The sequence below is a fragment of the Scardinius erythrophthalmus genome, assembly GCF_964197995.2.
Source record: "Scardinius erythrophthalmus genome assembly, chromosome: 23".
Classification (NCBI taxonomy): Eukaryota; Metazoa; Chordata; class Actinopteri; order Cypriniformes; family Leuciscidae; genus Scardinius; species Scardinius erythrophthalmus.
The window spans coordinates 24,460,232-24,485,960 of record NC_138243.1 but is presented as its reverse complement, the minus strand read 5'-3'; the positions used below and the strand labels follow the sequence as shown (position 1 = coordinate 24,485,960).

Genomic DNA, 25,729 nt, shown 5'->3' with positions numbered 1-25,729 from the left:
CCTCACAGGTGTGGCATATCAAGATGCTGATTAGACAGCATGATTATTGCACAGGTGTGCCTTAGGCTGGCCACTCTAAAATGTGCAGTTTTCAGGGAGCGTGCAATTGGCATGCTGACTGCAGGAATGTCCACCAGAGCTGTTGCCCATGAATGTTCATTTCTCTACCATAAGCTGTCTCCAAAGGCGTTTTAGAGAATTTGGCAGTACATCCAATCGGCCTCACAACCGCAGACCATGTGTAACCACGCCAGCGCAGGACCTCCACATCCAGCATCTTCACCTCCAAGATCGTCTGAGACAGCCACCCGGACAGCTGCTGCAACAATCGGTTTGCATAACCAAAGAATTTCTGCACAAACCGTCAGAAACCATCTCAGTGAAGCTCATCTGCATGCTCGTTGTCCTCATTGGGTCTCGATCTGACAGCAGTTCTTCTTCATAACTGACTTGAGTGGGCAAATGCTCACATTCGATGACGTCTGACACTTTGGAGAGGTGTTCTCTTCCCGGATGAATCCCGGTTTTCACTGTACAGGGCAGATGGCAGACATTGTGTATGGTGTCGTGTGGGTGAGCGGTTTGCTGATGTCAACGTTGTGGATCGAGTGGCCCATGGTGGCGGTGGGGTTATGGTATGGGCAGGCGTACGTTATGGACAACAAACAGAGGTGCATTTTATTGATGACATTTTGAGTCGCTTTTGATAGGAACATCTGCCAAATGCATAAACGTAAAATAACAAATCCACTCTAAACAAGTACTGTATACAGACCAAATTTATTGAAATAAATGTAATACTTTTACAAAATGTCACTCACAAATATCTGTCTGTAGGTGTAACACTATGGACTCCTGACAATAATTACAACCCTTTTTAAAATACACACCACCCTCCCCCCATAGATACAATGACATCAAAACGGGTGTTTAGCATGTGCTTCAGTTTCAAATGTTCGAAAACAGGTTTCAGGTACTGAACTCCAGGAACATACACCACCAGTAGATATCCACTTGACATGCCAGCATTCATCGGAAACTGGATCCATGATCATTTAAAGAACAGTTTCACATGTGTCACACAGTTTGGCAGTGTCACCTGACAGCAGCAGAGGAATAAAACTTGTGCATACTGTTGAAAATCATCCCCAACCATTACAGACGACACTGGATCATGTTGACATGGTACTCCCAAAATAAAAACACATTATAAAAGAAGCGAAATAAAAAGCAGCTCCCTTTTGAGTTTTACATTATTACATTAGTGGAATATTTTAACCAAAAAAATAAATTCTTTTATTTATTCACTTTCATGTAATTCCAAATGTTGTTCTTCTGTGGAACACAAAACGTTTACACGGCTCTTTTTCATACAACAAAAGAATATAGTGACTTGAGCAGCATGAACATTCTGCAAAATCTCTATTTATGTATTCCACAGATAACAGAATAAATGATGATAGAATTTTCATTTTTGGCTGAACTATTCCTTTAAGATGATGTCTAGTCAATAAAGTAATGAGCTTTAAAAAGTCTAGCAGATAACATTTTAGATCAAGAAACATCCCTTGCATAAAGATGCCTTTCAATTTGATCATTTTTCAGTCTAGTTCAGTTTTCAGTGCAGAAAAATGAACCATTGGGGGAAGTTGGGGTCCTTTCATTAACTGAAGCATGTCATGGAGCTTAGTGTTAACTGATCAACACATTATCATTTGTCTGGGCCACACAAGGCAGAAAAAGTAATTACACAAAATTAAAAAGAAGGCCATAAATAGATAAAATGAGTCGAGATAGAAACTACAGGGCCTAAAAGAGGATGGGCCAGTTCACAGGAAATGTGCATGCTGAGGTCTTTGTGCGGTCTCTACAAATCACCCAAATGGCACATCATGGGTACAAAAATAGTCCAAAAAAACAAAAAAATAAAATCACACAGAGAATCATGACCTTGTGTATCCAGTCTTGAACACCGGCCAATTACAATACTAACCTGTCCGATTCATCCCACAGAAGAACATCGACACACTTTCAAAATCAGATGACGCAAACCTGATCGTTTTCCTATCCGCCCGACTCTCTCAACCCGTTAGGAATCCTGAAAGAGGTCACTGGGGGGGTAGAGGTCGCTGGCGCGTTGGGGACACGTGAGGTGAGGGCAGTTTCTCTGTGGACGTGGAGGTCGTGATGGAGCTCTGCATGTGAACCGTCTTGTGGAACAGTTTGTTACTGATGAGGACGACCAGGGAAAAGAGGCGGAGCTGGAAGTGGCTGCGACGTTGGAAAAAACAATGATGTAGAACATTAAAATCGCTGCTTTTTCGTAAATAATATTCAAAACAAAACAGAAAAATGAAAACACTTACTAGAGTTTGACTGGGGTTTTTGCTTCATTAGCGCTGATGATGAAAAGCGGGAAGAGAATGGAGAACAAACAGCCACTGAAGGAAAGAATGCAAGATTCAGTTGAGGCACAGAAATGATACATTATCCATGCTGCTATAATACTAAAACATTTTAACAGAGGAAATCATTAGGGATGTCTCAGAAATACAATAATAAAACAAAAAATTCAGACATTTGTCACACATGGTACATTTACACGATAACTAAAATTAAAAGCGTTTGCGTTTTTCGTGTACAGACGACAACATTGTCAAAACGATACCTGTTTACACGGACCTGCAAAAAACGACTAAAGCGCTGTATTCTGCTCCCTGGCCAGTAGTTGGCGATGTCACTTCGTAAAGGAAAAACTATAGGCCTATAGACTGAACACGTAATACGCATGTGCATGACGTCACCGTCACAAATTCACATTTTTGTATTTTACATGGAGACAATAACGGTATCATTTTCATAAAAGTTTATCGTTTTCAACAGTTTGTGTTTTCAGGCCCCCAAAACGGTGTTGTCTTGTAAATGAAAAGTTACGTTTTTAGTTGTCGTGTAAACAGCCCCATAGAATGGCAATATAGAGTGGTTAAAAAAAAAAAAATAAAAAAAAATCAATAGAAAAGTAAATATATATATATATATATAAATATATATATATATATATATATATATATATATATATATATATATATATATATATATAAATAATTGAAGATAAATCATACAGCATTGAGAACCCCACCAGCAGTCCGTGTGCGGTGCGTGTTGCAGTGCGTATGCAGTGCAGGAGCAGCACGCGCAATAGTGCTTTCACATATGCTGCGTTTGCAGTGCGTAACTGATCCGCTGCTGTAGGCTGTACCACAAATACATACTCACTATTTGTATTTCAAATCCAGAAGTTATCAGCAACTTTTATTTAAAAAAAGTTTTTTTTCAGCATTGTGATTCTCTTTGTACACATTGTACACATTTAATAGACGTATTCACGTTTAAACACAATTTAAACAACATATTATTAAATGCATTAGGCTATTTCTATATAATTATATATTAAGTTGCTCAAGCAAGTGGTAAAATAAAACCATGTACTTCGCATAGCCTATATTTTAAATTAAAACTTAAAATTGACAAAAACAGCAGACTCATATCCTTTCTTTTGCATAATTTAAATCTTTATACAATAAATCTTACATGTCACAAAGAACTTGTTTTTCCACTTCCACGAATGAGACGAGTGTTGTTCATTATGTTGCCTTGTTGAAGTAAATGGTATTTTCCCTTGATTTACCCCGGTCTTAACGTCTCAGCATTGCGATTCTCTTTGTACACACTCTTTAGACGTATGCACGTTCAAACACAATTTAAACAACGTACGTCAGCCTATTATTCAATGCATTACTTCTACTTATATTAAGTTGCTCAAGCAAGTGGTCAAATATTTAACCATAATCAGGTCAATCTGTGTTCATTTTGACCACGAAACATGCGCTGTCACTTTAATTCAGCGCATGCAGCACAGCAAAAATAGACTCGGTGCGGAAACGATCTCTGCACTGCTGTACACGCACCGCAACTGGAACGGATCGACGGACTGCAACCGCGTGCAGTGTGAAAGCTCTAACCTGTTAACATGGGTACGGAAAGAAATACGCACCGCATACGCACTGCAAACGGAGTATGTGTGAAACGGGCGTCACTATTAATCACAATCAGAACAAAAGATGGTCAGAGTCAGAATGAGTTGAAATAAACTCTGATTGTACCTTATGATGTATGAAGAGGGCAGCGCAGTCAGTAGTGCCATGGGCAAACCAAAACCAAAATAATACGGCCAGTTTCTCTCAATGTTTGACAGCCTTTGGTGCATTTCAATCCCTTCAGAAGAGATATAAAATAAAATAAACTTTCAATCAGGAAAAGTTTAGATAGAAAGCTGATCTGATGTAAAATTGATTAGATGAGCAAGAGCTTACCATGATTAAACCAGCGATATTCAAAACAGTAAAGCGAGTAGAGCAGAGACATGTGCAGGAGACTGACCAGCTGACCAATGGCATCAATGGGGAAGAGACTCACAATCCATCCCTGAAAAAATACAAAACAACAAGCGCAGGAGGCGTGTTTGAAAAAGGCAGAGAGAGAAAAATGAACAAGTTGAGTGAATCAATCACCGATTTCAGCGATCTTCTACCTGTATGAGGAAGAGGGCCTGGAGCAGAAGATTGAAGAGCATGTCTGCAATGATCTTGCTGACGCTGGGAAAAGGCTGAGCTTTACGTCCAGACACTTCAAACGCCAGATCAGCAATGTCCTGCCCAACAAAACACAACAAAACTCACAACTCTATATTTTAAATATTATAAAACATATATATATATATGCTCATTGATTCTGTCAAATTCAATAATTACTATTATTTACTATTAATACACTATTATTGACTTCTTTCAAAAACATTACAAAAACTTTTTTACGGTACCAGTGTGTGTGTGTGTGTGTATATATATGTTATCTGGTAGTGTCTAGTATGCCGACTAGATTGCTGCTTGATTAAAATAATTCTGATTTCTACACCATATACAGGATCAAAACCATGTGTGAAAAATAGTCTCACCTGGAACCAAATGGCATTGACAATCTTGCTAAGCACAAAGAGAGGCAGAACCCAGAGAGCACTGAATACAGATGTCAGAATGAACTCCAGCCAGGACCACACATTCCCATGCAGAGAAGGGTCACCTGAAAACAGATCAGTAGAAGCATAAAAACAAAGAAATATCTGGAGTATTTGGCATGAAACTTCTATAAAGGAGGCGCGTACCTATGATTCTAGCAGTGATGGTCTGCAGCAGCGGGATAAACACTCGATAAAACAGGAACAGACTTAGCTGTGAGATAAAAGAAATTCGATTTTTATAAATATAATAGTGAAACACACAGATCAAACCATAGCTGACCAACAAGAGACAGAGAAACGTACCCAAAATACGCCTCCATTCCAGGCACAGCACTGGAAAATTCGACTTGCTAGCTTCGGTTCACTGGTAAAGGAAAAAGCGAAGAAACATTTTATCAGGACCTCTAGTATAAAGCTCAAAGTATACTTCAGCCGTCCACGTTCTGAAACGGTCCACTGTCGCATGACATAATTTTCATCATCGGGAGGGTCCGTGTGCAACAGCGAATGCGCAAGGGAAATGTTGAGACAGAAGAGTCCACTCAGGGGCAATATGTACAGTTGTGATGTACTGTGCGGTAGTCGGAGAAGAGTGTGTAAAAAGCGAAACAAAGCAGCAAATTGTTTTGGTTAACTTTGCAGGCAATGGCAGATACGCTACTATTCTTATTCTTTTTTCTTCCCTCTGACATCTGTATAAAAAGCAATTGTACTGTACATGTGTCAAACGAATCCATCTGCGCTCATCCGCGGTTAAGTATGCTTTGAAAGCTGTGCGGACATGACTGTGACTGTGAAAATGAAGTATACCCGGGCCTTTAGCATAGACTGACTAAAAGGGGTGAAATGGCACATACCTGTCCTGTTTTCGTTCCTCGCTCTGAGCCCGTCTCATCGCCAGGGCCCCGCACGTCCTGCGCCTCCTCTGCTCCTCCCTCTTCTGCTGAATACGAGCATCGAGCTTGGAAATGGTTCCAATGCCCAGGATGGAGTCCTTGATCCCCTGAAATGAAACAAAAAGATTGCCACTTAGATTGACGCAAACTTGTGTGAATGATGTTAAAAATCGATCGAATTGTGTTATTTGATTATAAATATAATGAATACAGTAATATTGTGAGATATTATTATCAATGTTAAAAACACTTGTGGAAACTGATTATTTTTACAGGATTTTTGATGAATAGGTTTATTTCATCTAAATATATTCTCAATAATTAACATTTGTGATTATTTATTGAACTTTTTGAATTATTATTATATATTTTCTCATCTTTCTGTTTCTAAATATACATAAATGATTTATTTGATTATATTTGGAATGTAATGTTGTGAATGTTGTTCTGTGTTGTTGTAGAGAACACTGCTGATCTTAGTGTAAAGAAAAACTTCCTGTTTTGAAACAAATGCAAACTTATGATGTGGAAATCATTCAAGTCATGAGACATTAAATCATAACGTTTATCAGAAATAAAATTAGGTGCTGACCGTCGCAACATTGCGGAGAAACGCTCTGACACTGTCCGTCATCTCCACACCGGCTGCAGAGTCATCAACTGCAGGAGGGGCAGCCAGGGGCCAGGCAAGATCTCATGACAGGACGAGGACACGTCTGCAAACTGTACAGAGAAAAAGAACTCTTTATCGCTGTGGCTTCATATCATTTTCATGCTTTAATTTTAGTGTAAAACCATTTGTTCTACAAATTTGATCCAGCAGCTTTGAAAACAAACTGAAAAACAAAGTAAAAGAAAGCAATTAAATAAAGTTTCTTTAATTTTAATAGATTAAATGTAAAGGTCCACGTCTGAAATGACATGCCATGTACGTTGAAAACATCCCCTAGTAGAACTCTACGTGATCAAGGTCAAGGGTCACACATATATACTAACAAACATGTTTTTGTAAGATATTTTGATTACAACTAAAGATGGGTGCAAAGAAAACTCTCCATATCTCTAAAAGACGTCTTGATATTTCAGGTCAAAATAGATTGATATAATTTTGATAATCAGAGAACACTGTCACGAAGCAGTTTGATGGACCAGATTTCTAGTAAACAACAAAACCAGCAGCATTAGCCAGTAGATCATTAGCTGAGCAGCTAACTACAACAAAAAACAACATTATCTGACTATTAACGAACACATATTACCATAGAAAACATATATGCATATCAATTCAGCACATCGTACCTCATGTGCCTATTTAGGCTCAAATCTTCTCTTCACCTGAAGCCTTGAAGTTTCACTCTCTGTTCTCAAGCTCTCAACAAAACAGCATCAGGCCAGTGCTGCTGCGCATGCGCGGAGCGATCTGACGCATGATGGGATTTGTAGTTTTTAGACCGCTCTGGTTGACTGGAACTACACCGTAGATACCCAAGCGACGCTTTCTGTTTGCTTTCAAGAAACTTACGGCATTAATGTCACTCCCTTTTAACGGAACTTGGCGGACACTTATTTATTGTAGCATTATCATAGCTCTTAAATCAGAAAAGCATGGCTGTTTTCAGTATAAGAAACAATCACAGGAGGCGATTTGTTATTCTGTTATTGAGTCTCGCGTGCTTTATTATATACCGACACTTCAGGTGAGACAACATTTTATTCAAAACTTATCTTCGAAGGTAAAAAGTCTTTAATGTTTAAATATGTATATATATATATATATATATATATATATATATATATATATATATATATATATATATATATATATATATATATATATATATATATATATATGTATATACAGTATATGTATGTATATAATTCACTGGGTATATTCATCGCAGCATAAGCTGGGTGGTAATTATTTTCATAAATGGGAAAAATGTAGAAGTGTATGGGAACATGGGAACATTTAGTTTTTAACTTTTCTATGTAACTGTGCTTCTTTACGAATTCCAACGTTTGTTTGTTTATGTGTGTACTGTATGTTAAATATTTTAATTTAAAATGGCAATAATTAATTTCTAAATAAGTAGCTTCTTTATGAATTCCAACTTTCAATATTTTGTTTGTTTGTTAAATGATTTAATTAATAAAATAATAACAAAATGTTTTATTTTCTCCATGTGTTTCTCTTGTGTGTCCAGAGGTCCGACAGGGAAGATAAGGATAAATCGATCAATGGGTCTGCGAGTAAACTCTTCCCAGTTCTCTCTGGGAGGAGAGCCGTTCCGTATTCTGGGTGGCTCTTTACACTACTTCCGCCTGCCCAGAGCCTACTGGGAGGACCGGATGGTGAAAATGAAAGCCTGTGGTCTCAACACTCTCACTGTGTAGGTTTGAAATGGGCAATCACAGTCTATGAACTGAGGAGAGTGCAATAATCAGACTGTGTTTATCTTGCAGTGATGTGCCATGGTCTCTCCATCAGCCAGAGAGTGGAGAATTTCGCTTCCAGGGAGGCCTTGATATAGAGTAAGAATACCTCCCTCTCTCTTGAATTCCCACATTTGAGAAAATCAGCATTATATGAGATCTGTATATTTTGATCCTGGAAGGATCTCACCTCTATTTAATGCCTTGTTAGACTCACACTTAGTTAGACAAACATCTCAGAGAGCTCCTGTTGCCGGTCCTCTGACAATACCGTCGGTGTGCTGTTGTTAGGAGGGAATTTGTTCTCGTTCTTGTTTCATCCTGGTTCGTATCATTATCTGCACACCACTGGGAATACGTCATTAAAGTAGATCCAAGCTCTTCCATAGCAACAAAACTAAAGGATGAGAACAATAACATTGCAAAATTTAGAGACCTTTTAAAATAAAGGCTGTAACTGGCATGATAGAAATTCAAGTCGTGATCAAGTGGTTACAGAAAATGTTTTGTTCAATGCTTTAAATATTTAATGACACTAAATCATTTCTAAATCATTTACTGTGCTTCTTTCTGATTTTCCCACTTTCAAGTATTACTAAGTATTATTTATTGTTGCTATTTATTTTATTATTATTATTTATTTTTTTTAGCTATAATTCTCAGTGTGACTTCAGTATGATCATTTTTCGGTATCTAATTTATTTTTTGCCCATCCAAATCAGAGCTTTCCTTCACTTGGCTGCAGAGGTGGGACTCTGGGTAATTTTACGGCCGGGGCCATACATAGGCTCTGACCTTGACCTCGGAGGCTTGCCCAGGTAATTTCTGCTGTTAAATCGAACAAAAATGGCTCTCCTGTAGCATAGCTTTTTTTCTGCAAATTCCAGAGAAAATGTGATTAAAGTTGTGAGGCAGCAAACAAAGGAAGTGTTTGATCAAATTGACATTATGTGCCACACTTTTTGGTAATGTGTGTCATGAGGGGGAATGAAAGAACTACCCTTAAGTTTGGCATTAACGAAACAACACCTAAAGTATGTTATTCCTGCTACAGATGTTTGACATAGAGCTACAGATACTGGGTCTTCACACTAAAAGAGAAATTTGTTACCATTTTTTACCACGCCAAACAAACCACTTCCCTAGCTGGCTTTTGCGTGATAGAGAGATGCTGCTGAGAACCACTTACCCAGGATTCATAGCGGCTGTAAACAAGTACTTCGACAAGCTCATTCCGAAAGTGGTGCCTTTCCAGGTAGGATTCTTTTTAAAACACAAAAAGTACTCACAAACATACTCTGAGTAATCTTTGCTGTTGGTTTATATGTTGTCAGTTCAAGAAAGGTGGGCCTATCATTGCCATTCAAGTGGAAAACAAATATGGATCATATGCAAAAGATGGAAACTACATGTCATTTATCAAAGAGGTACCAGTGAGACATTGTACACTCTTCCTTGATACTTATTAAAGTTTACAGACTGGCAGATTTTTTAATATAATTTCTATCAGGCTCTCCAAGAAAGGGGCATCAGGGAAGTTCTCCTAACATCAGACGACCACGAGGGTCTAAAATATGGTGGAATCAAAGGAGGTACAAACAACACATCAGCTGAACTGAAAAATTATTTTTGCAGTTTGTGGTCAGTAAGATTTTTTTAGAATCAGATAAGGTCAGATAAGTCTCTTATGCTCACAGAGGCTGGAAAAAGCTGAATTTTCAGCAGCCATTACTCTTTGAACCTTCAGAAATCATTCTAATATGCTTATTTGCTGCGGAAGAAACATTTCTTATTATTATCAATGCTGAAAACTTACAAAAAACTGTTTAAAAAAATGCCTTCTGTCACACATTCTTTCCTCCATCACAGCTTTAAAAACTCTAAATCTACAGAAAATGAATCATGATGACATCAAATACTTGGAAGCAGTCCAGGTAGATATTTCAGTGCCTTTTTTTGTAGATGTAAGTATTAGATGAAATATTTTAAATGACTTTAAATGCATGAAGCCCAACAGTCCTGTGCTGGTGATGGAGCTCTGGACGGGAAGGTGTGATGGATGGGGCGGTTTACACCATAGTTTTCCTGCAGAGGGTAAGATGTTATCATATGGCTCTATCTATCTATCTATTAAAATAAGGGGTCTTTTGTATACCCATATTTTCATTTAACATGAGGAATATGAAGGGCCAAAGCACTGATGTGAAATTTCTTTCTAATGTCAGACCTGATTGCCGTGGTGAGAGAGATACTGAGACGAGGAATGTCCATCAACCTGTACATGTTCTACGGAGGGACAAACTTTGGCTTTATGAATGGAGCGCTGGCCAACCCTTCTTACAAAGCTCTGGTCACAAGCTATGGTTTGTGTTCCTGTCATCTTAATGGGGACGGCATATGAAACTAGGATAGTAGAAAGTATTTAACATTAAAAATATACCAACTTTAAAGGAGAACTCCGGTCAATTTTAACATTGAGCTCATTTTTTTGTACATTTGGAGTGCTGTCAATACAGAGAACAACGACAAAAATCGGTGTTGCCTACACCGTGTTATCCTCTTTTTAAAATTTGCACCCTGTTGACTTCAATGGGGCAAGTTTTAAACCTGCTTTTAGCCTCTTAACATCCTTGATGTGTCATTACAAGTGCCCAGCCATGTGAGTGATTCCTTCAGAGTGAACACGGGTGAATCTGACTGCAGTAGATGTGAAAGATATTAATAAAAATGTATTGTGGACTTTGACCGAAAACAGGATGTAAATACAGGTATGTGCGCTGGCTGAATAAACATCATTTTTATTCATATCTATCACATCTACTGCAGTCAGATTCACCCGTGTTCACTCCGAAGGAATCACTCACATTAGCTGTGCACTTGTAATGACACATCAAGGATGTTAAGAGGCTAAAAGCAGGTTTAAAACTTGCCCCATTGAAGTCAACAGGGTGCAAATTTTAAAAAGAGGATAACACGGTGTAGGCAACAGCACTGTGTACTGACAGCACTCCAAATTTACAAAAAAATTAGCTCAATGTTAAAATTGACCGGAGTTCTCCTTTAAAGGGATAGTTCACTCCAAAAATGAAAATTCTGTCATCATTTGCTTACCCTCATCTTGTTTCAAACCTGTATGATTTTTGAAGAATGCTGGAGACTGTTGAATTCAATTGCAAACTTTAGACAAACATAACACTGATTAATTTCTCAAAATAGCTTCTTTTTATGTTTCACAGAAGAAAGAATGTCATACAGGTTTGGATCAACATGTGGGTGAGTAAATAATGAGCATTTTGGGGTGAACTGATGATGTACTTCACAATATGGCCAGTGTGTGGAGCTATCCAACCTAGAGTACTAGCATTTCATGTAGAACTGAAAAAGCTGCAAAAAACAGTGGCTGTGTTTAACTCCACTTTTAGACATACTCGCGACTTCGTCAAGTAGACAGACCCTCTACTTAAATGTACACTTCAGGCAGATCCATAAACCTCAATGCAACTCAATTGTGATGTTACAACAGCAAATTGCAGTGCTAACACTTAATTTCTACACAAGTGACCAAGGGGTTGGGTATTCCATTTAAACCCATTGCAAGGGTACAGCCAGTAGTGGTCACTCGTGCTATGTAAGCAATGACGTACTGTACATCCGAGTGAACAAGATGGAAGGAAGTTAGCAAAGGGAAAAAGTGGACTTAAATGCAGCCAGTGCTTGTATTTGAACCAAATTTGAACCACTTTTTTATTAAAGCCAAAAAAAATTGATCACCCCATGGTGGGTGGCTGCAGTGTACATCATAAAGCCCGCCCTCTTCATTTTATCAAATGGGACACAAGCCAAACTAAAAAATCCAATTACACTTCAAATAATTTATTTCCAAAGATGGTTTCTGGTATTTTATAGTTCTTATCACAGTGACTTATGTTCAAATGTCCAATAAGTTTGGTTTTAGTTCATTATTGGATGCTTTAAAAATCTAGCATTGTGTATAACACAAGCCTTTCTATTTTTCTTTTAGATTATGATGCTCCTCTGTCAGAAGCAGGAGATTACACACCTAAATACCATCTTCTCAGAGATCTTCTCAGCACTTTTAACAGTTTGTGATCCCTTCCTCTACTGACATATTTATGAATGAAACAGAATATTCAGTGCAAAAGAATTAAAGTGCCCCTATTATGCTATTTTAAAGCTTCCTAATTCTGTTTTGAGATCTCGTACAATAGGTGTCTGAAACCGTTCATCAAGGATTTGGTCTCTCTAAACCCCTCCTCTCTAAGAGCCTGCTTTGCTCTGATTGGTCAGATGGTCCAGTCTGCTGTGATTGGTCTACCGCTTACAACTCGTGTTGGAAACAAACACCCATTACCAAATCTGAATTTCAGCTTCCTCAGCACTTTTATACACAGTGATATGAACAGTAACAATGCTGTCAGTTTTACCATGTCAATTTGAGTCCTCGTCCTTTTGAAGTGCATGCAAAGTAGATTTGCTTTCCGCTGGACAGAAAACAACGTCTTCTCTACATGTCGTCAACACAAACCAAACTCTTCCAGGCCTCTGCTACAACTACAGTGTTTGAGGGACGGTGAAAGTAGACGTTGTTCGCTGATAGCCAATAAAGAGATCTGGCATTATGCAAATTTGTTACAAACCTTCGTAGGATTGTGCAGGAAGTAAGACTGGAATTACAAATGATTAATTTCAGGCAGTTCAGAATCAGTTCTTTATCATAACTTCATTTGTCGTGCACTTAGTTTGATCCTTGAAACTTTGCAGACCTTTTACATTCACAAATAGCTATATTACACACTGCATGAAAGGTAATATCTGAAAAAGCATAATAGGGGCATTATGAGAGAAAGCCTTGATTTTATCCATTAGGATTTGATTGGATCATGGAAAGTGTACTAAGATATTACTGGTTAAAATTATTTTCCTTTCCTGGCTTTAAGTTATTTCAGAGGAGAAAGTTACATTTTATTTTAGTAATAATATGCTCACATGTTTTGAGCCGTGTGCTCTTGTGCTCAGTTTCTGTGGTTCTCTTCAGATGAAATCCTCCCTGAGATGCCCGGTGTCCGCTGGAAAGAAGAATATGAGGCGGCTATTTTGTTTCAGCACCTCTCACTGTGGGACGCTCTGCCATACACACACAAGGTAAGAAGTCTAATTTACAGTGGAGAAATACTAACTCTGAGAAATGAATCTCAAAATCTTTTTCCGCTCAAGCCTTTCAAATCTCAGTTTCCTGTTAATATGGAGAATCTGCCTGTGAACAACGGTAATGGCCAGGCGTATGGATACACCCTCTATGAGACCACCATCACCAGAGGAGGCTCTTTAAAATCAGAACGCAACATCCAAGACAGAGCCATGGTTAGTGCTGATAAAACAGTCAAGCTGTGCTGTTGTGCATGAATATGCATCGGCTTTAATTGTATTTTAATCAGGATTTTTTCCCTAGGTTTTTGTGAACCAAAGTTTCATTGGCATATTTCACCACAAGAATTTAGAATTAGCTGTTCCTGATGGAAAGGTATTTCTTATTTCATTTTTTAATCTTTATATCTTATTTTTTTTCTGGCAATATTGAGTCTCTTTTTTAAAAAATATAGTCTTAGAATTGTATTAATACTATATATTTATTCCATTTTCTATATTATTTTAATTTGATCATAATTAGTAATATATATATATATATATATATATATATAACCCCTCCACCCGGGTCCTACTCGCCCCGCTCTGTGCGGGCCTCAAACCCGGGTCTCCGGCTGAGAGTCAGGCGCTCTAATAAGGAGGCTAAAGATTGCAGCATCTAGCATCTGTCACTAGAGCGCCTATTGAGATCAGAGGAGTGAGGTTTACTCGCACAGCAACTACTAGCTGGCCTCCGTTACCAGTGTTGTGCCTGAACGCGTTCATTGAACAATAGTTCATGAACTCGTTCATATTTTGAGTGAACGTGAACTGAATGTACTGTATTACTGCCTGATGAACGTAACTGTGAACTCGTTCAATCTGGTGTCTGTGAACGCCACGCTCTCTCAGTTTAACTTCGTTCAATAGAGTGCCAGATTTCTATAGAGCCTTCCAGTCGAAAACCCGGCTAAAACACACCGTAAACCGGCCTTAATATGTAGCGGAAAAAACACCCAATCTGGCAACACCAGCCACCAGTGTCCACTGACTCTCTTGTTCAATCTCGTTCATCAAAATGAACAAATCTTTTTTCCGAGTCATTTTTTTCGAGCCTTCAGAGTGATCACGGGTGAATCTGACTGCAGTAGATGTGAAAGATATTAATAAAAATGATGTTATTTCAGCCAGCGCACATACCTGTATTTTCTTCCTGTTTTCGGTCGTAGTCCATAGTAATCGATTGTCGAGTTCACGCGCGTGATCATAGGTAACTAAACCTATGCGTGTGAACTCGACAATCGACTACTATGGACTTCGACCGAAAACAGGATGTAAATACAGGTATGTGCGCTGCCTGAAATAACATCATTTTTATTAATATCTTTCACATCTACTGCAGTCAGATTCACCCGTGATCACTCTGAAGGAATCACTCACATGACCTGTGCACTTGTAATGACACATCAAGGATGTTAAGAGGCTAAAAGCTGGTTTAAATATTGCCCCATTGAAGTCAACAGGGTGCAAATTTTAAAAAGAGGATAACATGGTGTAGGCAACACTGATTTTTGTCGTTGTTCTCTGTATTGACAGCACTCCAAATTTACAAAAAAATGAGCTCAATGTTAAAATTGACCGGAGTTCTCCTTTAAGGGGCTTTAAATGTTATACTAACAGGCAAATTCCCAGAACACATCCACCTACGCAATCATGATCATATTCTGAATTAAGAAATCATTATATTGCAGTCAAAAATCATTTACAGGGAACATAAATAATTACTTTACCTTCCGAGTCTTTCGTACATTTGTCACGTGACAAACGCAATGAATGGATCGTTCATGAACGACTCATCACTTACGTTACAAATCAAAACAAAAAGCAGCAAGGAGGCGTCGTATGACTATTAACAAGTTTTATGACAAGGTCGGTGAGGATGGGAAAAAATCTGACGCATAGCTTCAGTGTTAAAACTGATAAAATAATTGTCTGGTTCTATAGGGCTGTGGCGATCATTTTGAAAAATAATATCTCGCAGCAACATGGGAAAAAAAGAACTATGAACTAGTTCATTTTTGGAACTGTGAACTTAGTTCAAAATTTTGAGTATGAACTATGAACTGAACTAGTTCATTTTGAAATTTGTGAACTGAACTTTGAACTACACTGTAAAAACTAAAGGAGCCTCAAGTATCCTGTTGGATACTCAAGGAACTTCAAAATGTAATTTAGGTGCCTCAAAGCTCTTTTTCCTATAGAAGGGTAACTGGAGGAGCATTGACAATCTTTGAGGTTCTTGCTGGAACTTATGGGATCCTTTAAGCACTTTGTATTTACTTCAGAGGTTCTGGAGTCACCTTTTCATTACTATGAGACCTCGAAGTGCTTTGGGGGAAAATAGAGGAACTTGAATGCGATAAAAGGGTTATTGGAAGATCTTTTAACATTTAAGTGGTTCCTGGAAGATCTCTTAAGTTAAAGCCAGCATCTGGAGGAACCCAATGGTTCAATGAGGCCTGAATTAGATTATTATTCTATTATTATTATTATTAGGCCTATCCTATTATTATTATTATTATTATAGGCTACTTAAGTTTGATTCAGTATACATACCCTGGTGAAAAAGACGTACTATTAAATGTATTAAAAATGTACTTGAGTGTGTTTTTAGTAGACCTACATTACAAATATACTTTAATGCATTTTTATTATTATTATTATAGGCAAGTTTGATTCAGGATACATACCCAGGTGAAAAAGATGTACTATTAAATGTATTAAAAATGTACTTGAGTGTGTTTTTAGTAGACCTACAATACAAATATACTTTAATGCATTTTTAATACATTTAACAGTAACCTAGTCTTTTTCACTTGGGTAGCTTACTTATATTTAGTATAGGCCTATTTTATTAAGTCATTTAAACCTTAAACAACAACACTAAATAATAATAATAATATATGAAGAAGAAGAAGCAGGAGGAGAGAAGTTTTATTCAGTCACGAAACTGCTGCTATAGAGCTCGGGCGTAGACGTTATGGAATGATGCATTGTGGGTAACGGCGGCCATTTTAGAGGCAACGCAGAAGCGTTCGGAATAAAGTAATAGCGTAGCCGACCGGTCTCCACCGGCACCGAGAAAGAAAGAGAAAAAGTTATGGGCCGTGACAAAAAAAAGTTGGCTATACTGTATACTGACAAACTTAATAATGAAGCCAAACAACGCTACTTAAAAAAAAAATTAGATTATAGGCGAATCGATCCCTATGAATAAAGTCTGGAGTAGGCTAATACCAAGCCTCAGTTTCCCTGATATTTTCCTACCTGGTCTGTGGAGTGAGCGCTTACACCTCCGATCCAGAGCCGGATTTACAATTTCCTGTGCCCTCGGCAACAACATTCACACACACATTTTAATTGTTTAATAAACAAATGGGTTTTTTTTGTCACAGTCGGCTGCAAAGATGAGGTTGACGATGCTGATTGGCGATCTTCGCTGTACGCGCCAGAGAGAAATGCAAATTGCATACTGATTAACTTACATAAGCAGAGAGCTGTCTGTTTTCTTTCGTTTTGAATTGTTTGTTTAAAAGTAGACACTTTTAGAAAAGTAGAAACTTGTCACTGGAGGCTCACTTGCAGTTCACAAATGGATGAGTGCAAGATCTGCATATCTACAAGGTAAACGCGGAGAAAACAATCGTTCGCACCGTGAACCAAGCATCAGTGGTGACACACACACACACACTTGTCAGATTCTGTGAGCTATGAAGCTTGTCTATGCGGGTTTGTTACACTTCAGGAGTAATTTATCATACGTGCAATAATCCACTGTTTTCGTCCGGTTGACGACCAGCGGCGACCCAAGCCATTCAACGAAAATAGGGAAAACTATTATGATTTATGAGGCGTTTCCCCTGTCGATCATGAGACCGATTACAGCAGTTCACAATACAGCAATACTGAACCATTTGCCAAAAAATAACCTAAATTAATGACCAAATGATCAACGTTACCTACTGCCTAATATACGCTACTATACAGTACATCTACTTCCGTACCGTGATTCCCACAATGCATTGCGGCGTGACGCAACGACCCCGAGCTCTATTCCTCTGCTGTCGTCGCTTCAGTGATGCTCGCGCTGCTCGCGCGCAACAAAGCTCAGCTGATCGACGTCATCGGTTTGAAAGTAACGGCTCCTCTCATCAAAGCTTCCGCCGTTTGTTCGGCTCTCCATTACAAGGTTTGTAAACTCGCCAAATAAATATAAATACAGAGTCTACTCACTATATATTTAAACACACACATATATATATATATAAACTAAATTTATTATACATTACTACGTTTTTACAGTGTTTACCACTCGTTTATTGCACAGTATCTGGTTTTAGCCGCGATGCTAACTAACTACGTTGATCTAATGAACAAATGGAAATTATTGACTTATTGTCTCAGATTGATTTAGTCATTCAATTCAACATATTTTGTACAACTGTCTTCAAATTGCTGATATAGCCTAACTAATTTAGAAAATTCTCTGATTCTTGGCGTTTGTTATGAATAACAAAAACAGGTTATAGTTTGCTCTGTTTTTGTTTAGCCTAACGTTAACTTTACTTACTACAGGTGCCCTCATTCTCTCGAATACCATTTTAAAGCCATTTACTGGTCAATAAATATTATGTTGTGAATAATCAGCTTTGTTCTTTTGTTTCCCCAGAACAACCATTACATTTCTAAAATAATCTGAACATTTCAGTGGCAACATTGAATTACAGTAAGTTACCTGAACCACATGCAGTACTTTATTACTATGAACTTTCTCTGTGTGCAATTGTATTGTTTGACTGTGTACTTGTGTTTTTTTAATCAGTTACTCTCTGAAAATATTTTCTCATGATCTCAAATCTCATTCATGTTACTCAGAAAAATAATATCACAGGTTTGATTCACAAAAAATGCTATAGACATTTTAACTCTGAATTATAACTTTAAGTTTAGTCTTTTTCGACAAAAAAAAAAGGAAAAAGCTATTAGGCTTCAGAAGACTTGCAACACAACCCATAACACATGAGTTGTGAACTCATTGATTATTTTTAGGATCTTTTCTGGGACATTTTTGGAGCTTAACCATTTTTACATAAATTGTTGCATTGAATTGAACTAGACAAGTGTACATAAGAATGGTTTCATGAATGATTTACACATTTGTTTTCTTCTTGTGTTTCATGCAGTGAAATTGAATGGTGACTGGGGTTGCATTATGCCTGAGATCTGCTTTTGGTTTCCACAGACAGAGAGTCAAACAGGTTTGGAACGTCACAATTATTTAAATTTCACAACTATCACTTTAATAACATTACTAACAGTAAATTTTGTACTTTGCAGGGATCTCAGTAAGCTGAAATACAAGTTTGATCAAGAATAAAAATCCTCCTGTAGACCTGAAAATCATTGAAGTGCCTGGACCATCCACCAGAAAAGAAGAAAAACAAACGGAAAACGATGCTGTACCTTTTCACTTTTCTAACTCGTTAAGTATCTCATACCAACTTGGTCCCATAGTGACATTTTTGACCACAAACGAAATTGCTGATCGTGTGGATTCTTAGTGAAATGACTGGAATTCACCAGTGAACATTCACAGAACAACAGATCATTTTACTGCACCTTAACTCTGTTTCCGGGTCGAAGCCTCTACTTCCTCTATCTTGTTTCATGAGAATACTCAACAACCATTTATGAACACTGTTGATTCAAGTCACACATTTAAGATTTTCAAAAGCCATAGTGTACATTACAGTCTCCAGTCTAACGGCATCCCAGACTTAAACATTTTATGATTCAAAATAGCTGAATAACTAACCATCAGAGATTTCAGTATAGAGATAAAGGTTACAGCACAATGAGTGTATATTAGCACTGTTGTTTGTTTTTGGCATCTGATAGAGCTTTTGGACTTGGAAACAGTGATGTCAGACTTACCATCGGACTGAAACACAAATGTTTTAAAGTTAAGTATGATGGACATTTTTAATTAGTTCAAATGTAATTTTATTTACATTGATTTATTTCGTGGAACATATGTGTTTCCATGCATTTTGTTGAGATGTCTTTTCTTGTTTATCTATTGTATATACATGGTTGATTATTCATGTTGCTTATGTATTATACTATTTTTTTGTGTATTCATTGATATTAATCTGTAGTTAGCTTTTTTCCCCATGTGCATGGAAGTGTATGTATAAAAATGAATATCAAATATGTAATAAACAATTCTTATTTTGTATTTGGTTCAATTTGTTTATTATAATAGATGTCAAAGGTAACCATAGTAACAACATGAAATTAAATGTTAAAAAAAAAATGAAATTTGGTTCCTGGAGGCACCCAAAGTGGTTCCACACAGTGCTTCATATAAGAGTTCCTCAGGAAACCTGTGTGGTTCCTCAGAGAACCGCCCCTTTTTAAAGGGTGCCTAGAGGATCTACAGACGGTTCCGCCGGTGTGGCAAAGTGAAGAACCCCAAAAGGTTCCTCCAGGCACCTTTTATTTTTACAGTGTAGTTCATGTAGAAAGTGAACTTTCCCAAAACTGTCCGTTACATATACATATATACACTCACCAGCCACTTTAATAGGTACACCTGTTCTGCTGCTCATTAACACAAATATCTAATCAGCCAATCTCATGGCAGCAACTCAATGCATTTATGCCCGGTACACATTGAACGATTTTGGGCTGTCCCAGACGACAGATGACCAATCGTGGTGATTTCTGTAGTCAGGCTCCTAAACGGTGGTCCAAGGTTCAAAAACGTTGTGACAGTCTTGCGAGCCAAGATAGCCTGCAATAATTTTCTGACAGTGTCAGAAATTTAGAGTGGTCATCTCACTGTGTGTTTGGTCTACTGTCTAGCCAATAAAATGTAACATGAAATGGCTTATTGATCATGCGACATGGCGCTAAAACTTAAAACTACTTTCCTCAAGCTCCATTTGAAAAATTGTAATAGAGCACCTTTTGGATGTGTGACTGGTGGAACGGGAGATTCGCATCATGAATGTGCAGCCAACAAATCTGCAGCAACTGTATGATGCTACCGTGTCAATATGGGCCAAAATCTCTGAGGAATATTTCTAGCATCTTGTTGAATCTATGCCATGAAGAATTAAGGCAGTTCTGCAGGCAAAAGTGGGTCTAACCCAGTACTTGCAGTATGTACCTAATAAAGTTCTATTCACTACCGGTCAAAAGTTTGGGGTCAGTAAGATTTATTTATTTCTCTTTTTTTTTTTTTTTGAAAAAAATTAATACACAGCTTTTTAAACATTTTCTTGGTTATATAAATGTTAAGGAAACATTCCATTTTATCATTGGAGATGCTAATTCAGCTTTGCCATCACTGAAATAAATACAATTTTAAATATATTTCAATTGAAAAGTTGTTTTAAATTGCAATCTATTACTGTCTTACAGTACTTTTAATGAAATAAATGTCTTGACTAATTGGTTTTCTGTAGGAGAAACGCACTCTGAGTCTGCTGGTGGAGAACTGCGGCCGTGTGCATTACGGTAAAGACATGGATGACCAGCGCAAAGGTACAGTACCATGTCTTTAAGTTTTTGCCCATCAGTGCTTTCTGTTTTACCATGTCACAGCCTCTCAAACATTATAACCATCAGAATCAAAATCTGTTTTCAGGTATCGTTGGGGACATTTTATTAAATCATACGCCACTTAGAGACTTTACAATATATAGCCTGGATATGACTCCTGGCTTTATTGACAGGTGAGGAAAATCTCACATGATGTGACAGGCCATAAAAGATTTGGAAAAAAAACTTCAAGAATCATCAGTGCTTTTCTTTCAGCTTGTACAGGGCACCTTGGAAGTCCGTCACTAACAAACCAAGCTTCCCAGGCTTTTTCCAGGGCAGGTTATTCGTGAATGGGTATCCCAGTGACACTTTCATGAAGCTGCCAGTGAGTGTAATGAATCTGGACAAGATTTGAACACTTAAATATGGTCAGAAATAATGCACTGATTATTATGTCCCCATGCAGGGTTGGAGTAAGGGTGCAGTCTTCGTCAATGGGCAAAACGTTGGACGGTACTGGGATGCTGGACCACAGCAAGCTCTGTTTCTACCAGGACCCTTCCTCAACAGTGGAATGAACCAAGTCAGTTTATATAAATGATGATTTATTTGGCTCCTAAGAACTGGTTGTTTTTTGCTTTTGTCTGAAGAATTACTGTAAATATCAGTCTTGAATCCATGTAAAATTATTTAGAATCTTGAATAGAATGTTCAGAATTTGAGTGCTGGAATTAGGTTCACTGACAAGAAATAAACACAAAGTCTGAAAGATCTGTTGTTCTTTTATTGTTTTTCAACAGGTGATTGTGTTTGAAGAAGCAGAAGCAGATTTTAAAATCCATTTTGAAGACTCTCCTGATCTGGGAATGACAGTTGACATTTAATCAAGACACAGACATCAAAACTATCAAAGTGCCTGAACAACAAAACAAAAAAAATTGAACGAAAAGTTATGTCACTGTTGGATTGTTAAACAATTATTAGAAACATTTTATTATCTGCAATGGTCTTTTCATTTCATGAACATTCAAAAGTTTTCATGAAAAAGTGCAGTCTGGCTGGGAACTGTATCATTTATCAAATGCTAAATTGTGTATACTTGTGTTCAAATGCAACATTTTTAGTTGGACTGCTAGTTGAGTGTTTTTGATCTTCATTTGTTAGCAAGAAATAAGCTAGATTGTACTTTTTAAAATTGTCTCTTTGGCCGTTTACCAACTGACATTAGTTTGATTTGATTTCTTTTTTATATGAAAACTTGAATATTGCACTGGCCGTTAAGGCAGCAGGAAGTCAAGTTACTGATTTTTCTTTCAACAATTTCCACAGGCACCCAATTGTTCACATTAGTGCATTTATTCCAGCATTATCATGTTTTCCCATTTTGCAATTCAAACTCGAGTCATATCTAGGGTCAGAATAGGACAGAGATTTGGGAGTGTGACTCTTTTTTGAGAGACATCCAACACACCCATCAATCACCGTTCACATACCTGTATCATCATAGCAATGCTTAAACAAAAACTTAGAACGTTTGCATCATTGCAAATACTTTTTCCATCCAAACTGTAACTGAACTCCCAAATCAGCATAGTAAAGCTCTGTTAGAATGGAAGTTTTCCAGAGCATTTTTCTGCAAGTTTTGTTACAGACACACTTGCACGCCTGTCATCTTGGAACAGTCAGTGTATCGTCATTCACTGTAAGAATCAATTATACTACAATTGCACAGTTTTTGGTTGTTAAACCGCTGAGATTTAAATTCCTGAAGAAATAGGATAACCTTTCACAGGTGAGAATGTGTTGGTTTGTGTTTTTCTATGTATTAATTCAATATCACAGGTTTGTATACTATGGTAACATTTTAATGTTGTTAGCTCACGCCTTCATCTTGTAATTTTGTGTTAGTTTAGCAAAATCCTCTGCTGAAATCTATTGCTGATATAGATATTCACACATGCATCAAACTACGGTTGCATACACTTAATCAACTTTCTCTTGAGTGTTCACGGACTGGTGTTTTGTCCACTCCAATATGCTGGATGGCTTACACATAGCAGCCCATAAAAACAGCCACTAATGAGGTATCTATATTTATACACCTATGGTTCCAACATAACTCCAGACTCTTTACATTTCCTTTAAATTTATTTTGTGAAAGTGTCTTATTCAAATACTGGAGCAAATACTTTGACAAGGGGACAGTTTAAATTCAGTGAACAGAATAATACTTTCTTGCTGTCGGTCCAGTTGACAGGATACTTCAGTATTTAAAAAAAACAGCATGACAACAGTTCATCATACTTCCACGCTGGCATTTGTGAATCCCTTTTCCCCTTCATTCACAAGCAAGGGACTTTCTGTCCGGGTGTGCCAAACCAGTACCTGAAACCAGAACCCATTTTTCTTTTACAAACCTTGTAATTTCCAAAAACAAAAAAGGAACTGAAATGATTTGGAAAGGTTATGAAGATTCAGGTTTAGGACTCGACTCACCTTTGTGCAGTTGGACGCTTTGGACTCCAGGTCACTGAGAGTGATCAGATCCTGTAGCAAACTACTCTCCTGGTATCCACCTTTTACCCCTTTTAACTTAAAGTAGGCTTGAGGTTTGCTGAAGATGAGCTGAAGGTTCACTGCAAACCCAGCCATGTCGATGGCGAAAGGTCGACGAGGGTCAAACACCGTCCTCCAGCCGAACACTTTGCCTTGAGAGTTGATTTTGGGGGACTCGTACCGGAGACCTCCGACGAAAGCGACCGGCCATACAGATGCTTTACGAGTCCAACGCATCTGCAGCACAAAGAGGATGGAATAGGGAATATGAAAGGACACAAACTATGAACAGCAGATCATATGTACTGTACCTCCTCAAACAGCTCCAAGCTGTAAGTGTTGTCATCGTCTGCAAAATACACGACTCCTTTATGACCCGAGCTGTTGTTGATGTTCTCCCTCAGCCAGCGGAGAGCCAGGTTCCTCTGCATGGTGCCACTAGGAATACGTTCATTTGTGGGCTCCTTCGGTGCTGTTAGATTCTGAGGCGTCTCTATGTTCAAGTGGGTGTAATTCAGTCCAGTGTTCTCCAGCAGTCTGGACACCAGCGCCGTCCTCTCCGCCGCGTCCTCCACCACTAGCCAGTGAAGGTTGGGGACGTGTAGGAGAGTGTTGGTAAGGCGGGTCAGCTCTGCCTTCTGGACAGGCCTCCTGTAGGTTGGAGTTATTACGTGAAGAGTTGGCAATGCATCAGACCAGGGTGGAGAGCGGCTGTGGACGTACTTCATCTGGGTGACCTCAGTGATGTGCTTGTTCTTTATGATGCAGGGCTCATGAAGTCTTAAGTTTCTTTGGTGAACTTTACTGATCCCAGTTCTGTTATCTGTCCATCAAAAAGAGTTTGGAGTAGGGACGCACAATATACAGGTAGGCTACCACATTATCAGCTGATGTATCTTTTTTAATTTATTATAATTTTTGGTGGATCTTGGATATTGATTGTGCATTTTTTAATTTGTGGTGCATCAGTGTCATGTTACACAGAGAGCTTTTAAGTTATTGCACATTAGTGATGTGTCATTTTATAACAAGCTTGTCAACAACAAAAAAGGTGATCAGGCTTTCATTCATTCACTCAATAAATGCACTAACCCATGTCAAGAAGTGAACAAAATTAATTGAGTATTACGTGCAAATTCCAAGTAGTGGTAAGGCTATTGACAAATAAATAAATAAAAAATATATGTTTCATAACGGTATCGCACTAATGTTTGTGAGCTAATCTGTTAAATGCGACCACATCGCTACTATCGTAACGCCAACGTCATCCACAAAGCCTGTTAGACACCAGCATATGACAGGATGAGCCACAACATCTAACGGCATCTGCTGTGGCACCAAAACGTAAGATTACACACCACTAAATTCCTAAATTAACTTCAACTTGTAGCATTTAAAACGTAATAATGATCTTAGTATTTACCCCTCGGAACTGGAGGCAACGGGTTGGCACCACGCTGGACCCAAAGCGTGAGGAGTAAAGTCCATGTTAACACAACTAAAACGAACTCCAGGAGGACGTCCTTTGTCCTCTGCATATTTTACTTTGTCATGAAAGTGTCTCCTTGCTTGGGGCTTGGTATTAATCGAATTCTGGCTTCCACCGATTATGAAAACAGGATAACTGAGATAAAACGATTATTGTTTCCGCATTCCGTTGAAAAAAAATTCTGATGTGAAATTATAATTTAATTGGGTTAATTAACTCACACTGGTGTAATAGCCTACCCATATGGGATTAATCAGACGAAAACAAGGCACAGTTGCAGCTGCACAAAATTACCTGACCCCACATGTAAACTTATCTTACATCAGGGTTTCTCAAACTCGGTCATGGAGGGCCACTGTCCTGCACAGTTTAACTCCAACCCTGATCAGACACAGCTGAGCAAGCTAATCAATGTCTTCAGGATCACTAGAAACTCACAGCTAGATAAACACATTTTTATTTTGATGGCTGCAACACTCCAGACAAGTTGGGACATATAGGCTATGTTTACCACTGTGTCAT

The 25,729-nt window shown here is 38.1% G+C and overlaps 3 protein-coding genes and 1 long non-coding RNA gene across 6 annotated transcripts; 2 read left to right on the top strand and 2 right to left on the bottom strand.

Moving 5' to 3' along the window:
* Positions 1-763: 763 nt before the first annotated feature.
* On the bottom strand, positions 764-7,390 carry ei24 (EI24 autophagy associated transmembrane protein). Its single transcript, XM_081354648.1, has 11 exons — positions 7,273-7,390; positions 6,566-6,696; positions 5,935-6,080; positions 5,381-5,441; positions 5,222-5,288; positions 5,015-5,139; positions 4,592-4,711; positions 4,374-4,485; positions 4,164-4,275; positions 2,367-2,441; positions 764-2,271 (listed from the first exon to the last, which is right to left on the bottom strand). Exons 2-11 carry the CDS (start codon positions 6,605-6,607, stop codon positions 2,109-2,111), a joined length of 1,023 nt encoding a protein of 340 aa, XP_081210774.1. The 5' UTR covers positions 6,608-6,696; positions 7,273-7,390; the 3' UTR covers positions 764-2,108.
* LOC308683458 (beta-galactosidase-1-like protein 2) lies at positions 6,670-22,046 on the top strand (the record flags this gene model as incomplete). Its single annotated transcript, XM_081353928.1, has 19 exons — positions 6,670-6,698; positions 8,178-8,363; positions 8,437-8,505; positions 9,129-9,224; positions 9,553-9,661; positions 9,741-9,833; positions 9,917-9,998; positions 10,276-10,340; positions 10,416-10,500; positions 10,632-10,769; positions 12,428-12,508; positions 13,463-13,569; positions 13,642-13,788; positions 13,877-13,948; positions 21,084-21,162; positions 21,266-21,353; positions 21,436-21,547; positions 21,629-21,745; positions 21,963-22,046. The coding sequence occupies 19 exons, from the start codon at positions 6,670-6,672 to the stop codon at positions 22,044-22,046; spliced, it is 1,839 nt and encodes a 612-aa protein (XP_081210054.1).
* LOC308684011 lies at positions 17,729-19,848 on the top strand. Its single transcript, XR_014029314.1, has 4 exons — positions 17,729-17,800; positions 18,281-18,337; positions 18,795-18,869; positions 18,949-19,848. It is a non-coding gene; the product is annotated as an uncharacterized lncRNA (long non-coding RNA).
* Positions 21,928-25,729, bottom strand: LOC308684010 (galactosylgalactosylxylosylprotein 3-beta-glucuronosyltransferase 1-like). Of its 3 annotated transcripts, none has more exons than XM_081354990.1 (5): positions 25,142-25,729; positions 24,442-24,541; positions 24,030-24,369; positions 23,659-23,955; positions 22,494-23,547 (listed from the first exon to the last, which is right to left on the bottom strand). In XM_081354990.1, exons 1-5 carry the CDS (start codon positions 25,254-25,256, stop codon positions 23,461-23,463), a joined length of 939 nt encoding a protein of 312 aa, XP_081211116.1. In that variant the 5' UTR covers positions 25,257-25,729; the 3' UTR covers positions 22,494-23,460. The 3 variants fall into 3 exon arrangements, with proteins under 3 accessions (XP_081211114.1, XP_081211116.1, XP_081211115.1); XM_081354989.1 differs by having other exon boundaries at positions 24,030-24,541; positions 25,142-25,342; positions 25,429-25,729; XM_081354988.1 differs by having other exon boundaries at positions 21,928-23,547; positions 24,030-24,541.